Source organism: Glandiceps talaboti, chromosome 18 (genome assembly GCF_964340395.1).
Source record: "Glandiceps talaboti chromosome 18, keGlaTala1.1, whole genome shotgun sequence".
In the NCBI taxonomy this organism is placed as follows: Eukaryota; Metazoa; Hemichordata; class Enteropneusta; family Spengelidae; genus Glandiceps; species Glandiceps talaboti.
This window is the reverse complement of record NC_135566.1, coordinates 335,525-353,606: the sequence shown is the minus strand read 5'-3', so window position 1 is coordinate 353,606 and position 18,082 is coordinate 335,525. Positions and strand designations below refer to the sequence as shown.

Below are 18,082 nucleotides of genomic sequence, written 5' to 3'. Positions count from 1 at the left end.
TTCATGTTAATTGGTCATATTTGTATTACGAAGAGTTGCATGGTAACGAGCCACATAGTAGCCCGAGTCACGTGGTAGCCTGTATATATGTCTCTGATCTATAACTACGTAACGATAGCTCTACTTGAGATCATGGCATTCGACTAGTCTGTAGGTATGCCACGACGGGGTGCATCAACCCCTGCGAGAGGAGGAGGCCAGTACGACGTATCCTACATCTATTATTCGACATCACAAAACAAAGAATGGTGCTGATCATGAATTCAATGCAAATTTATTGTGGTCTGAACAATGTGTACATTACTAAGGAACATCTAACACAATAATCATGAAATTTGTCGGAATTTGGTTCATCCCATCACATTGTTAATATCAATATCATCCGTTATAAATCAGTTGTGCGAATCATCTTCCTGTTGGAGAAACGAAAAGTATACGCATATGAAAGTGATATTGTCTTTGTACAGGTCAAGCCATAATTTTACAGTGTTCCATTATACTATAGTATTATGAAGTATGCACCTGGGGAGACTAATTTCCCCAGAAATCAAGTTCGTAGGTTCTCTCCAATCCTTGCCCTATACAAATTTGTTTCTGGTCCTTCTAAAATATTAAAAGCGATTGGGCCCGGGGGGGGGGGGGGGGGGGTTACCACTATCTTGTTTTCAAGGCAATCATCAATCGTTTGTTCCCTAGGATCGGTGGCCATCTTTATGACAATAATTTGTATGGTGACCCCTGTTTTTTTTCTAGATTTTAACAAGAATAACTTTCATTTCCGAGCTCGAGGCACATTTCTTTAATGTTAATATCTGATTTGTGCAGGTTAATTTATCAAGGAGTGTCAATGATGATTCATCAAAACCCGATGGGAATTTACCTCTGTAGTCAATACATCCAGGGCATGAACAATGTCCTGCTGTGTTTCCACACCAATCAGCTGGGGAGCAGCATGGATATATACCATCAGGGTTACATTGTGATGGCGTGCCATCTGAGAGAGGAAAGTTAAGACCACATCGCAAATCGTCTGTCCATAGTGGCACTTCATTTGAGGTGTGTCTAGAGTCTATAACACACAAACAATTACACTTTAGAAGATGTCAATTTCACAGAAGTTTGTGTACACATCTGAACGCACACTTTCATTGTCACATGGGTCAACTTAAACATTATGAATGGTTTATGTTAATAAAGTAGTCAATAAGATAATGCAATGCAAGTTACGGTTTTTAGACAACATGCATCTAGATATATAGAGACATAGGTCTATAGGGTGCACAATTATTCTCTTTGATAGAACAATTTTCAGCAACAGGGGTTCAAATAAACTGACCTTTAGAAATGAATACTTGTAAACTGAATCCCTTAGCGTTGATAGATGCATCTGAATGGAAAGTCAACCATGCAACCCTTCCACTTGAAACAAAGTTTTCAGGGAGAGAAGAACCCCAATGCTTCTCGGCGTTTGTATCGGGAGAAGAACCACTTCCAAATTGTATATAGTCGTAGCCATGTTCTGTATTCATCTCATTGAAATTATACTGAATATTTTCACCGGAAGTAATGAAAATCCAGGTACAGTCCACGCCGTCGCCATAGTTACTTGGATAATTAGGTGACTGGATATTCCAAGTCTCCCCGTCTCCGATATTAAATGGACCTCCCCCACAAACTGCAAGCAAAGGTTCAATTTGGTTTTCGTGATTTTGACAACACAACACAACACAACACAACACAACACAACACAACACAACACAACACAACACAACACAATATAGTACGACACAATACATTTCAACAATGCAATTTAATTCAATGTTATATCATAAAACAATGCAAAACATAGAGACAGACAGACAGACAGACAGACAGACAGACAGACAGGGACAGAGAGATTCTATATGTTTCAATAATTCCTTTGTCGAATGATGGACAGTGGCCCTTTTCATGTTGAATGGACATTATATTGCGATAAATGCAATGTTTTACATTTAATATACAATACAATGCAATGTAATATGACAATTCCCCCACACAATAAAATGCTGCAATGCTATACAATATTGACCAATACAATCACATAAAATAGGATAGACACAATACAATACAATACAATACAATACAATACAATACAATACAATACAATACAATACAATACAATACAATACAAATGCCCTTTTAACACTCAAAGTACACCGTAATTAACTGACAGAAAACATTATTGGAGTTTTACCAACCTTCGTTGCCACCGCCATTTGTATCTTCTAAAACGAGAGGACAGAAACACAGTAACATTCAAATGGCTTTGTATTGGTATTGAACATTATGACTACACGCCAAACAACATTTGAATTTCTTTGAGAGGAGGGGTTGGGGGAGGGTAATTCAAGAAGTCGAAATTAGTACTAACTACAGGGTAAACGAATACAGAAATACGTATGACTTTCTTTCGTATTGTCTATGCCCCTTTCAATATTACTGGCAAGTGTAAGGTTAACATCATTCGTTGTTTAGAGCAGATACTATACTATAATGTTGTTGTTGTTGTTGTTGTTGTTGTTGTTGTTGTTTGTATTTGCATTCTATGTCGTGTAATATGTTAATTCCTTTACAAGTTAGGTCATGTACAACTTCACTGTGATTGGTAAATACAATCCTAAATTATTGCTATCAGAAAATGTGGTATATATATATCAAAAGATAAACAAAGCTGGACTTTTCTAAACACTATTTGTCATCTTATTTCTTTAAAAAGGTAACACCACACATTGAGGACTAACAGCGTTTACGTAATACATTTTGCTAAGTGCCGGACTTTTCATTTATAAAAGTAAGAGGTGTATGTTTGTAACAATCATACCTTCTATTGCTCTTACAATTGCTTTAAACCCTGGTTTGTTAACAGACCCATCGGAATGGAAAACAATCCACAACTCAGCACCCTCAGTATTGTAATCAGCTGGTAGGTTTGTTCCGTCATGTTTGGCAGCATTTGGATGTGAAACAAGACCACTTCCAAATTGGACGTAATCATATCCTGCTTCCGTGTCCATAGCAACGAAGTCCAAACCCAAAATACCACCATCGGTGTTTCTAATTTTCCATGTGCAATGTGCATTGTCATCATAATGACTCGGATGATTTGGAGTGGTCACCACTATTTCGCTACCTGTTTCTAATTCGTGTTCAGCATCGCAATCTAAGGATAGAACCAGCATAGAACATACACATTTTCAATAATTACAGTAATGCAATGTAATAACTATTTATATTTACCCAGTTTATTTACAACTCACTCACTGTACATACAATGACACACTATTATCTTATTTATTTTATTTCAGTTTTTGCAACTAATAGAGTAACAATGACTGACTTGATCCATGTTGTTTCACATTCAAGTAGAAAAAGGCAGTAAAGTTGTAATTCAAAATTAAGAATAATATCCACTTTTTCATCCATATGGCCATTTTAGCATTGAGCAAACAATCGTTCATAACTGCAAAGTTAGCAAGCATATAAAGCATCTATTAAATAGGCCCTATGTTATTAAATCGCATACCAACTAGTCTGGATCCCAACTGTGTACTAAATCACAGCACGTTTAATGGTAACGATACTGTATAGGAACTACACTACATACCTACTGTTCCACCTCCAGCATTTTTAGCCGTAACCGTTGCCTGGAATCCAAGTCTTGTATTAGAAGTATCAGAATGGAAAATAATCCATAACGTGCTTCCAGAAGAAGTAAAATAAGAAGGAATTTCCTCCCCATCGTACTTTTCCGCATTCAAGTCTACTTGACTTCCACTTCCGAATTGGACGTAGTCGTAACCGGCTTCAGTCTCCAACTTGACAAATTGAAGGTCAATGTCACCACCATCCGAATTGGTGATGATCCAAGTACAGTCCATGTTGTCATCGTAATTGCTTGGGTAGTTAGGGGAACTTATTTGCACAGACTCCTCAGCACTCAGTGTGTGTTCAGCATCACAATCTACTTTGAACATGAAGGAAATGAGAGATTATATTAATTTTCTAAAAATGATAAAATCCTATGGAAGAATTGACAGTAACTTCGATGTGTTGAACAGTAAATGTTGAAATGAAAAGCTATGAAAGAGAGTGCAAGTAACTTCGATATCGATATGCAAAAGTGTGTACGTATAACGTAAAATCCCCTAAAAGTTATCGATTACATTATGTAATAACGTTAGGTATAAGTGTCTACTACTATGTTCTCAGGGATCACCCTCAATTGTTATTGACTAACACTGGTCTTTATGTTATCAATCTGTCAGAACTTTACAGTAACACCGATCTTTATGTTATCAGTTTGTTGTTGACAGCAACACTGGTCTATATGTTATCAATTTGTCAGCCACAGTAACACTGGTCTTTATGTTATCAATTTGTTGTTGACAGTAACTCTGGTCTCTGTATTATCAATTTATGCAATCTCTTGATTTTGTTGTACTATGATGTAAACATGGATGTTGTATCAACAACAGTGGCTATTTCATTATAAACAAACTGGGAGATGTATTGATCAGAAACTTGGCCTTCCCAGAATCAGTAGTAGGAGAGAGAGAGGGGGGGACGATGACAGACATGTATAGAGGGGGAGAGGGGATGAGGAAGAAGAGAGAGAGAGAGAGAGAGAGCGATAATCAAACTTTTGCGAATTACATAATGTGCAATTTCATTTCGAAAATGTATTAAGAAATGTTAAAGTCAAGATAATTACCTTTGCCAGTACCTCCATCTCCTGAAAAGGAGGACAACTTTGTAGTTTAGTTAATCATTTAATATTACACAGAGCATAAAACATCACACAAGATATAAAAAAAGTTATATTTAGTGACTGTATATATAACATATACTTTGTTCACTACGCTAGGCGAAGTCACTGAATAAATTGTACAGATTTACAAAAGACGTACGAGAAATTTAATTGCAACCGTTAAGAGTAACGAAGTATGTTTTATTTCTCACAGCCGATGAAGAGAGAAGTGACAGAAGGGGGCTTGTTACTGTAAGTCGAAGACAACCACAGTCACAAATCCTTATATTACAAGTATTTTCCAGCTGAATGATTTGATCCTGACCTACCCCCAACTGCAGTGGCTACCATCCGAAATCCGGACCGAGTTTGGGATCCATCAGAATGGAAGTATATCCATGCAGTATCATCAGAAGAGGTGAAATCTGAGGGAGCAGTATTTCCAGTTTGCTTTTCAGCATTTGCATCGGGTGAACTACCACTTCCAAACTGTACGTAATCGTATCCAGACTCCGTATCAAAGTTGACGAAGTTAAGTAGGATATTCCCGTCATCAGAATTTGTAACAGTCCAGGTACAATCCTCGTTATCACCATAGTTTTCTGGGTAGTTTGATGACGTAATCTGCACGTGGTTGCCAGAGGTAAGTTCATGTGTACCTCCACATTCTGAAGTTTTTAAAGTAATGAGTTTATATCAGCATAGTATGAACTTGAATATATGTCCCTAGGTGCGTCAAAGAGAGAGAGAAAGACTGACTTGATTTGATCACGTTTTTTTCAGAGTGAAAAATATATATTTTAAGAATATCGCAAACACACGATAGCATGTTTTTACTTCAAAACTCTGAATTCATGACAAGATATAAAGTATGAATTATAGAAAGTTTACCTTGGTTTCCATCTCCGTCACCTGCAAATGATGAAAGGATAGTAGAGTATTAAGATATGCTTCAATTATTATTGTAGTATGACATGACATATATTTTGTCATATTATTGTTGTAAGTTCAATCTCTCCATATTGGACATAAGTTTGAAGTTGAGTGTACCTTACATGATACATCCCAAATGTGGTTTATTTGAGTTGGCTTTGGCAAGGTTTGAATTACTTGGTTCAACAGAATGTCAACTGTGGGAATTTTATCTTTAAGTTAGTGCCTACTTCAATAGTTACTGGATATTCCCATTCAACATTACACAGTATAATTCCCATCTAATAATCTGGTGAGCGAGTTCTACTTTTTACACATGCATTAAATTCCAACACTTCATTTTGTATATTTGTTTTAATAGATGATCAGAAATTAAAATTCTAGTTATCTAACTTCATCCCACAGGGGCAATATGACCGACTTACCCCCAACTGCAGTGGCTGTCAACTGAAATCCGGACCGAGTTTGGGATCCATCAGAATGGAAGTATATCCATGCAGTATCACCTGAAGAGGTGAAATCTGACGGAGCAGTATTTCCAGTTTGCTTTTCAGCATTTGCATCGGGTGAACTGCCACTTCCAAACTGTACGTAATCGTATCCAGACTCCGTATCAAAGTTGACGAAGTTAAGTAGGATATTCCCGCCATCAGAATTTGTAACAGTCCAGGTACAATCCTCGTTGTCACCATAGTTTTCTGGATAGTTTGATGACGTAATCTGCACGTGGTTGCCAGAGGTAAGTTCATGCGCATGAACACATTCTGAAATTGATCAAAATGACTTCATATAGTTCGGATTTCCGGATCCTCTCGTGATCACCCCAAAGTGTACGTACACATTGTTTGGACTAAAACCAAGGCCACTAATGTTCATAGTAGTTTGGTTTCTAGCACACTTTGGCTTCATATATTAGCTCCAGTAACTTAATTGATTATCATTTAAAATAAAAACTGTCGATTCTTGTAAATTACATGATGAGTTAACATGTGGTTCAAATTAATGATTAATTCGGTCAGAAACAATCTATGACACTGGATACGTACTATCCTTTTAAGTTACCAAGAATAGAAAAAAATAGTCGATATAATATCATAGTAATGTCCTTACCATTATTATCACCATCACCATCGCCATCTTTACAATTGAAACAAAAACACAATAAAATGTATTAGGGGATTGTTGGAGTTGAGCATCATTTTTTTCCTTAATGTTTCCATTCGGTGGCTGAAACCAAGTTGGCCTAACGCATTTGCCAAAGTGACTGTTTGCAGTCACGGTCACTTTTACATATTCTTCTTCTATATTTGATCGTATTGTGATATAAACATACTTTATCGAGCCAGTTCACGGTACTGAGATGACAGTTCACGGTACTGAGATGACAGTTCACAGTACTGAGATGACAGTTCACGGTACTGAGATGACAGTTCACAGTACTGAGATGACAGTTCATGGTACTGAGATGACACGTTGTTAATGACTGTTGTCATTTTTGTGACTACAACTACCTGTCGGAATTTGTTCAAAGGACCATCACCCCATGTGCTTGGCCAAACCGATTTCCTCAAAAATGCTCCTACTCCCATCACACTGGTGATAAGTCATGTCGCAAGCATTTGCACCATGCACCAGGAGACGTACGACTCAAAGAAACCTTTCGACGATTAGAGGGAGAGGCAAGTTTATGATTGCTTTCGTAGGTTTCACATGCAGCATAAATCATACCGTGCATCTCGAGATGAGCGTATAGGTTGTCCTCACCGTAGGCGTACAATAATGACATCGGCTTGTAATCTTTGAAACTACACCTGTAAAGTGAAACACTTCGCAATCATAGAGTGCAACCGTATCGCTATTGACTTTACTCGCAGCAGTTATACTTGTAGAACGCATGCATTAACTGCAAAGTGGTGATTGTAACCGATTATAATAAATTATGGTCTTAGGCATCACCACAATCACAGAGCACATTCATTGCAATTATAGTGCGCATAAAGCTTGGACCTACTGCATCATGGCGCGTACTCAGCTGTTACAGAAACTCACGAAGAGATTGCAGCACATACTCACCGCAGTTATAGAGTGCATTGAGTTTGAATAAGTCGGTAGATGTAAAATCTAAACTGGACCCCAGATCTTCTGGTCGAATTCCGTCCTGTGTTGGCAGTATGGTAGGTGATGTACCATCAATTGAAAAAGCCGTATGATGATAATGCATGATAGAATAGTAATCATAGCTAGATCCAAGATCTTGTATATAATCTGTACCATATTTCTCAAAGTTACCCTCCTGTCCTGCAATATAGCAAGGGGCAAGACCAGTAGTTCAATGTAGGATACATAGCTAAATTATTTTAGCTAGGCGTCAGACCCACCTCTTCTAACTAATGTGGCAAAATTGAAAATTGTTTCAGACAGCACAATCAATTTCAAATCAGTATGTGGTAGTATGTAGTGTTATGAATACAAAGTCAGTATGTAGTAATATGTAGTGATATGAATACAAAGCCAGTATGTAGTAGTATGTCGTGCTATGAATACAAAGCCAGTATGTGGTAGTATGTAGTGCTATGAATACAAAGCCAGTATGTGGTAGTATGTAGTGCTATGAATACAAAGTAAGTATGTAGTAGTATGTAGTGATATGAATACAAAGCCAGTATGTAGTAGTATGTAGTGATATGAATACAAAGCCAGTATGTGGTGAGGAAAAATATAGTTTTTATGTTGACATTTACTATTATAACAAAAATTCTTCCATTTCTCAATTTGATGACATTTTTAAAGAAAGATTTGTATTTAGGATACAAATCAGATCCATTAAAAGTAAAAACGTTTTTGTAGGATGAGAACTAAAATAACTCAACCCCATCCCAAAGTAAAATAATATAATATTTTATCCTACATTGAACTAGTGATCTCACCCCTAATGTAACCTGTAAGTGACTTGAATTTTCAAGCATCTCTCTGTTGTGGAATTTTAAGATCAACAACTCGTTATTATTTTACTTTTAAATTAATTTGTTCTTGTTCAGCACAATAGAACATTACTCCTTATTGAAACTTAGATCTGTACAAGTTCTTTGATTGATTGATTGATTGATTGATTGATTGATTGATTGATTGATTGATTGATTGATTGATTGATTGATTGATTGATTGATTGATTGACTGATTGACTGACTGATTGATTGATTGATTGATTGAGTTTCATTCATTCATTCATTCATTCATTCATTCATTCATTCATTTTGATTCGGATGGCATTAATATATAATATGGAGGTGGTTAAAGCCATATACTAGTATTATAAAAGTAAGTACCCTGTAGAATATTTTGCGTGTAAATGTAAACATAGTTGTCTCGATCCGTTCTACTTTGTTCGTGGGCAAATCCCACAGCATGCATAAATTCATGCATAGGCGTGGTACGGCCATAGGTACAACCGTTTCCCAACGACAAAGGTTGTCTTCCTCCGCCACCAGTCTTTCCAATATAAGACCAACATCTGTGAAAAATAATGCATGGTTGTTTGGTTAAATCATTAATTTGGAATTACTTCACAATGTGTATCATATATCTATCGAATGAGAGAAAATCACACTCTCGACTGATGACTGGCCTTTCTAACTTTTTAATGTTGTAAAGTTACAACAACTTTCGTTACACTGTTAAAACTCAGTGAAAGGTCAGTGAAATTAAATTCTTAGACTAAAACAAGTCTATCAATACATTTTAAAGGCATTATCAATCGAATACACCTATCTTATTACATACGCATCCAAACTACAATTTCTTGAGACATTTTCACAATTACAAATGACGCAATGGGTTTGTAGTCAATGGCGCTTCTTTAGAATGATTTGTCCAAAATTTGCGAAAATCGTTGACAAGAAATCCCCACAACAAAAACTACAAACATTATGTGGAGTTGTAACTTGTAATTTAAGTGTTATTTGTACATAGATTATGTGGGGTTGTAACTTGTAATTTAAGTGTTATTTGTACATAGTAGATTATGTGGAGTTGTAACTTGTAATTTAAGTTTTATTTGTACATAGATTATGTGGGGTTGTAACTTGTAATTTAAGTGTTATTTGTACATAGATTATGTGGGGTTGTAACTTGTAATTTAAGTGTTATTTGTACATAGATTATGTGGGGTTGTAACTTGTAATTTAAGTGTTGTTGTTTGCTAAATACCGATCAGTGAAATGGTTAGTCTGTCCTTCTGGACAAGTCCTAGCAACATTGTTCATATTCACGCATTTTGTTCTTGACGAGCACTTCGCTTTATGATACCAATTGATTAAGGATCTGCATGATGACACATGTGCATCGTTGACATTTCAAATATGGTCGTCACTATGGCTGCCAATGCGTAGTTTTAGCTCATAGATCTATAATCATTTAGCTGAGATGCATACCCACTTCCAGGGTAAATGTAGATATAATCTTCCTGCATTGAACGAGGTACGAATCTTATACAGGTATGTGTGTGGAATTGGTTCATGGCTTCCTGGATTCTTGCAACTGAATCAGAATCTGACGGGAAAAAATACATTGGAATGTACATACATGCGTATGCGTGCGTGCGTACGTGCATGCGCTTACGTCCGCGCGCGCGTGCATGCGTGTGCGTGTGTGTGTGCGTAAGCATCCATGTATGCATGCATGCATACATGTATGTATGTATGTATGTATGTATGTATGTATGTATGTGTGTGTATGTATGTATGTATGTATGTATGTATGTATGTATGTATGTATGTATGTATGTATGTACATACATGAGTGGGTGGTTGGATGTGTTGCCATGAGAACGGGTGTTTAATCCTCTAAATTACTAATTTCCTAGTGTGGAAATGAAAATGCACAATTATCTTCTTCATCCAACATTATCAATCAATTATGAGTATGTAATAATATTTAATTATATTTATAAAGTATAATTGTTCATCATTCATCATTTTTATGTCAAGCCGAAAATTTCATGATCAGCTTTTGATGAACAACAATTATTCGTTGGTGTCAGGAAATATGTATTTTAAAGTATTTCCTACCAAATGCTAGATCAATTTCATACGGCACAATATTTATATTAAAGTATAATTGGTCTTTGAAAATGTATCATTTTTATGTCAAGCCGGAAATTTCATGATCAGCTTTTGATAAACAATTATTCGTTGGTGTCAGGAAATATGTATTTTAGTAATTCCTACCGAATGCTGGATCAATTTCATACGGTACAAAACCTTGTGGCCACAGGCTAGATTCGTACACAATTGCGTTTCTTTGCACCTGAAAGTCACCACATAATAAAGTCACATTCGTTAGATTACAGATCATAAGCTTACATACATTTAAAAAAAATCATAAATTATGTAGATCCCAATTTAGATTATTTGAATACCGAATGAAAGAATATTTGTAACATGGTGAAAAAATCATTGTAGTCTAAGATCGTAGAAAAGTTGTAGGTAGAAAGGAAATTCTTCATCACATCATTGCAAATATTTTTTCTACATCACGTTAGATTGTAATTAGCAAAATATTTGACATTCAGATTGTATTCGTAGCCAGCACAGCAGACTTTACTGAAGTTCTAAGGAAACTGTCCCTCTTTGCCTGTATTTTATGTTTTCAAGTATTGGCAATCGTTAAATGTAATTGTTTGACAGAGATGTTATGTGTGTGTATCAATGAATATGGTATGTGATTTTTGTTGTAAAGCCAAAATATGGCCCTGTCATTTGCAGTAATAACCGTATACGTAAAGCAAACAACCAGGTCTATTTCTTTGCAGGTAAACTTAGACCACATTATCAAACCTTTTGTTTTGAGCGCAATTTTTTTTATGTAACTTACCTTTGGACCAAGATAAATATCGCCCTCAAAGAATAGTTCATCAGTTGCTATCTCTGTTGAAAAACCCCATAAGATTAGACAGGTAATGACTACTTGGTGGTGTGTGTGTTCGAAGTCAAAAATACCAAAAATATTTAAATGAATATCTAGAAATTTCGTACAATATATTAAAACTGCAAAAATCAAATGTGTCCGGTAAATCGAAATCTTCTCTGATGGGCAACAAATAAACTGGTTGTCTACGGTGTCCAACGTCGTTGTCATTTTTCCCGAATTTCTTATTTACATATACCAAGTTAAACCTATCTGATGGGAGCTGTGTCCACAAATACAGATAATACTATTCTGTCGGTCTCTCCATAGTTCCACATGTTTGTCCAAACTTGTACTCAGACATCAACATGTGAACAAAAACGAAAAATCCAAAATATTTACTTACTCTGAAGGACTCTATTCTCTTCCTCGATACGTCTCATGGCGGGTACACTTTTAATAAATGATTGTGGATCTGCTCAATAAAAATATGATGATGTACATAATTTATTTACCTTTCGTAAGGAAGGTTATGTATTAGGGATGAAAGGTCTGTGTGTGTGTGTGTGTGTATGTGTATGTCTCTGTCTGTCTCTGTTTGTTTGTCTGCCTGCCTGTCTGTCTGTCTGTCTGTCTGTCTGTCTGTCTGTCTGTCTGTCTGTGTCATCGTTTTCAATCGGCTGACTCAACTGAAACGGAATTTGGAAATTCTTTAGGGTAATGGCTAGAACTGAATAGGTTTCGGTTTTCGGTGATCAATTTGCCTAATTATGGTATTCGGTAATTAGGAATGCACAATTCAAATTCAATATAATTTGGTACATACATTGATGATAACAAAATGCATGTGTCATATAAATTGTAATAACATAGCTTGTAGTTGTAATAACCTATTTTCATAATTAGGCTGTCTAAGAATGCATCCTTCAAATTCAGTATAATTTGGCACGTTTCAAACATTAGAAAGCACATATGTCATGAAAAACTCGGTGTAGCTTTCAGTTGTAATGTGTCATTTGCATAATTAATGATTTTCAGTAATTAGGCTATGTATGAGGTGTGCAATCTTCAAGTTCTATATAATTTGGTATGTACATTCATGATACCAGGGTGCACATGTCTCATTTATTGATGTAACTCTTAGTTTAATGAGTATTTTCCGTAATCAATGATTTTAAGTAATTATGCTTTATCTTAAGAATGCATTCTTCAAATTCAATATAATTTGGTTCATACTTCAATATCACTAATCGCACATGTTCTGAAAAACTTGATGATGTAGCTTTTAGTTTTAATGAGTCATTTCCATAATTAACTATTTTTGGTAATGGGGCTATAGCTTAAAAATGCACTTTACAAATTCAATTCAATTTGGTACATACTTCAAATATAACTAATCGCATGTGTTCCGTTGCACCCTTTTGGAAGGCATTCAATTTAAATCTGGTATATAACATTTCCCATATTGTTCTCAAAGCCTTGTACCCATCGTTACCCCTTAGCACGTACCAAAATCGACACAACGTCCATCATATTTCCTCAAATTCTAAAGCCATGGATTACATCCTTCACATAGCTACCTCTATCCTACCAGACCCCCAACATTGCAACTTCTGTCCTACCAGGCTCCTATCATACAGCTGATTTTGTATGGCATAAATGTTCAAACTGTATTTCCAAATGATGGCGGTAAGGATCGAAGTAATAACGAACAGACGTCCATCACGACTCCACATAAAATGACTCAACTGCATTTTAAGTTATAAGCAAGCTTGATGCCAACTTTTAAAATTCTATCGAATCAGAACAAAGCTCTATCAACATTTATGAATAATATGTTCGTAATATTTTACCTTGATGACTCTCACACTGTTTTAAGTATTGGAAGTTGATAGTGTTGCAGTATATGTATTGTGACGTTAACGTCGAATGCTTATCGGAAATGAAATCTTTAAAGTTTTAATTACTGTTACTTGGTCAAGAAAGCTTCAACCAATTGTAAATAAAATTTCTATTGGCATCGCAATTTTTTCTTGAAATAGCACTCACAATAATACGTTAACCAAGGTTTGTCATTTTAGAATCCAATATGGCCGCAGAATACAGAGTGAACTCTATGGGAGAATAAACAATTACGAATTCCCCGAAAACAAGATGGTGAACCTCAAAATTTCTTTTTATCATTTCAAAAGGATCGGGAACATTTTTCCATAAGGCAAAGTTTAGAGAGAATTGTAGAACTTTGATTTTCAGAATAACTGTGTTGTCAAAGAGGCACAGTCGACCGTAATAAACACATTTTCAATGAACTCACCAAACATTCTTGGATTTGGGCGATGTATTTCTTTCTGCAAGTAAAATATAAGACGTCGTTACTTGGCTTTTGAACATGTGGTGAGATTTGAATAAACTACTTTGTCAGCTTTGTTTCATTCCCATATACTGTAATGTATATCACACACTGTAATGTATATCACCTACTGTAATGTATATCACCTACTGTAATGTATATCACACACTGTAATGTTTATCACACACTGTAATGTATATCACATACTGTAATGTTTATCACATACTGTAATGGTTATCACATACTGTAATGTATATCACATACTGTAATGTTTATCACATACTGTAATGTATATCACACACTGTAATGTATATCACATAATGTAATGTATATTACACACTGTAATGTATATCACATAATGTAATGTATATCGCATACTGTAATGTATATCGCATACTGTAATGTTTATCACATACTGTAATGTTTATCACATACTGTAATGTATATCACACATTGTAATGTATATCACATAATGTAATGTATATCACACACTGTAATGTATATCACATAATGTAATGTATATCACACACTGTAATGCATATCACATACTGTAATGTTTATCACACACTGTAATGTATATCACACACTGTAATGTATATCATATACTGTAATGTATATCACATACTGTAATGTATATCACATACTGTAATGTATATCACACACTGTAATGTATATCACATACTGTAATGTATATCACACACTGTAATGTATATCACATACTGTAATGTTTATCACGTAATGTAATGTATATCACGTACTGTAATGTTTATCACATACTGTAATGGTTATCACATACTGTAATATATATCACATACTGTAATGTTTATCACATACTGTAATGTTTATCACATACTGTAATGTATATCATTAACTGCGGATTATAGAAAATGAAACTTTCCGTTATATATATTTTTGAGACCAGATTAGATCAGAAACGGGTGATTATTTCGTTAGACGCAAGACATAGCTAAATAAAAGCGACATAACATATTAATTATTAGAAAATATTTTGAATCAATGTCATGTACTTTCAAATAACGTATGTCCGTTTCTCCGTCTGTCTGTTTGTTTGTCCGTCCGTCCGTCCGTCTGTCTGTCTGTCTGTGTGTCCCATAGCTATCGGAGCTCATGCAGTAAAATATGGCGCTAAAAGTATGTACTAATTTGAATATAAATCTTACTGTGAACTTTTAACTTCAAGGTCTGTGTTATAATACATTGAACTCACCAGAACATCGGGAAGTGTGTCCCACGCATTCGTCTTATTTTTAACCGTGGTGTCATCAGAGTTGTTATCAAGAACAAGACTGATACTTGCCTAGGTACAAAGTGTAACAAAATAGAGATTAATCGTATTATTAGATGTACCTTTACATGTACCTCAGACAATCGCATTTTAGTTGGCTGTGTGTATACACAACAGTCCAGCGTGTTCATACCACGCCCAGCCATTATTACCGACGATCTGTCTTTTTGTTCTAGACTAATTTTCTTAAAACTCTACCGGACAACGGGTTTTAATACACTATAAGATAATGACCATCCCACCTCAGGCCGCTGAACTCTTCCAACCATACTAATCCTCATACCAATACATACAAAGACAAAAACAGACATGCAAAGTTTTAAATTTAGGTGTTTCTTGTACTGTAGCTAACTTGAAACACAGACAAGTAAATCTTACTTGTCTGTACTTGAAAGAAATTGCATTGTGGAGAAATGATTGAATGTGTATGTTTCTCTAATGATTCAAACAAGATTGATGGCCAATAGAGTTTTCTTTTGAAACTCCAGATCAAAGTAAATCATCAGTCTGCTAGACCAGGCGTTGAAAATTGCATATGCCTTTCCGTTCTAACTAAGTTGGTAAATCTAATAGTCGTGTATCTTCACACGTATTAAACGTTATCTCTCAGATTAGAAACTGTCAAGTTAATATAATTGTGGTCTTATCATCTTATCTTATCCAAGGCTATCTTTAATATCTTGTACAGTACTTTTAATCCAATCTAATCCAATCTAATCCAGCGATGGTAATCTTTGTTTATGTCTCGGCCTAGGCAGATTGCAGTAACCGTAAATGGAACCATGTATTCATAATTTTTGATATTTTTGCGTTGGTTTTGTCGTTTGAGTATTTATATACTATTGCCTAGTGATCAAACCCTGTTAGCATCCTACAAATTTGAAACACTTGAAAACCGGACCTTTATTCATATCATTTGCACAGTGACGTCAGAACCGTGTACACAGTACCATCAACGACCATCAGAAAGGCAATTTTCTGACGAGAGTTCAACGAGATTTCAACCAGATTTCAATCGTTTTCAGTAAGGGTTTGGTATATTTTTGAATGGGCACACAATATCGGAATATAGCAAATAATTACAACTAGCGGAGCTTTATAGTTTGTTGATGTCTTGTATCTTAATGTAGGTGGATATAAGATATGGATTAATTAGAGCTAATTAATGCATGTCACATTCGTAACAAGATCTAAACTTGAAATATTTCACTTTTTAGTTCATGACATAAAACTATTTTATATTGTGACTAAAAATCACTGTCTCTAGACTGATAATTTTTCATAGCATACAAGTCATGCGAGTTGAATGAAAATGTGATATTATTATACAACAGGGAAAAGGTGATAGCATTAAAATTGGTGAACAATTACCCAAGTATGTGTAGACTTTTGTTTAAGCACTCAGAGTTTCGCATAAACCTTACAGCTTATGGATTGGCGATTACACAATGCCACTGCAAGCAGGGAAATAGTTATTACATTTAGCTTGTGTTAGTAGATATGTTAAATTTGGCTCTCAGGTGTCACAGTTACTTTTGAAATATCATATGTTTGTTAGGAGAACTGGAGTAATATTAGAATGTACTCACTGTATCTCCAGCTGTTATGAACTGTAAGATCAACAAATTGAGGATCACCCTTGTAACTTCCATGCTGACACGATTACCAATAACTACGTATTGAGAGCAATGTTCATTTATCGAAAGATTATGCAAATTAGATCAAATGAGCTTTGTCCCTGTCACCCAGGGGTGCTACCGGAAAGTTGATTGACCTTTCATTTTGATCTTGATTATGCTAAGAGTATCATTGAAAATCAACATCTGAGTTTATGCAGCCATGGCACAGTGACGGTGTGTTACATACACTAACTCTGTAATTATACTGTTATTATTCAAGCAGACAATATTCAAATGATATCAGGTTTTGTGGATTTGACCTCTGTTTGATCTTCCACAGTGTTACAAAAGGGAGGTCGACAGCGGTGTAACAAATGAGTCGATCCTCTTTGTTAACGTTAATTCACCATCGATTTGACAAACTTTGCAAATTGGTTTCTGAACTATTTGCAGTTATATCAAATGAAATAATGTACCTAAAAACACAATATTTATTTGATGAAGTGAGACATTGGTTTATTTTTGAAACTCGCGCCATCCATGACAAATAATCACAATAATAACCGCCACTTAATATGTTTTGATATGACGAATAAATCACTATAATCCCTTTCAAATATTAAGTACTGGTTAAGATAAAAACGGTATCTTTAATTAGGCTACTTTTCAATGTGTCTGTAGTAAGGTACGCCGTGATTGGGCGCCCTCACACATCGGCCAACCCTGGAGAGGCCGGTGAGGGCGAAACGTCACGACGTATCTTACAAGTTTAATACAGACTTCTTTTTCAATGTGTGAATTTAATACGTAGAAGCTGAAATAATTTCTTATTACATCCGATCATAGAAAACTCAGTGGACAATGCTTTCCAGGTGTTGAAGATATCATCATACATTATCTGAAATTCGGATATAATGACGTCATTTAATCCAGATTATCTGATACGACAGAGATTTATTGACATCCACAGATCTACACGTCATATTTGAAGGAATAAAAGCCATTTACCTGTATAATCAATATATTTGTTTTCCCTGTGTATCTTTTATTTGTCTGTATCTGTATCTGTGTCTGTGTCTGTGTCTGTGTCTGTGTATCTGTATCTGTGTCTGTATCTGTATGTGTCTGTATCTGTATCTGTATCTGTATATGTGTCTGTATCTGTATATGTGTATGTGTCT

The 18,082-nt window shown here is 35.4% G+C and overlaps 1 protein-coding gene across 1 annotated transcript; it reads right to left on the bottom strand.

Moving 5' to 3' along the window:
• Positions 1-205: 205 nt before the first annotated feature.
• Positions 206-16,944, bottom strand: LOC144449202 (bone morphogenetic protein 1-like). Its single transcript, XM_078139707.1, has 20 exons — positions 16,872-16,944; positions 15,205-15,294; positions 13,941-13,974; positions 12,033-12,101; positions 11,594-11,646; positions 10,948-11,026; positions 10,153-10,270; positions 9,049-9,233; positions 7,796-8,020; positions 6,833-6,859; positions 6,148-6,486; positions 5,681-5,701; positions 5,119-5,457; positions 4,754-4,774; positions 3,647-4,003; positions 2,864-3,202; positions 2,241-2,267; positions 1,337-1,675; positions 881-1,069; positions 206-413 (listed from the first exon to the last, which is right to left on the bottom strand). Exons 1-20 carry the CDS (start codon positions 16,932-16,934, stop codon positions 406-408), a joined length of 2,922 nt encoding a protein of 973 aa, XP_077995833.1. The 5' UTR covers positions 16,935-16,944; the 3' UTR covers positions 206-405.
• Between the last annotated feature and the right edge of the window lie 1,138 nt (positions 16,945-18,082).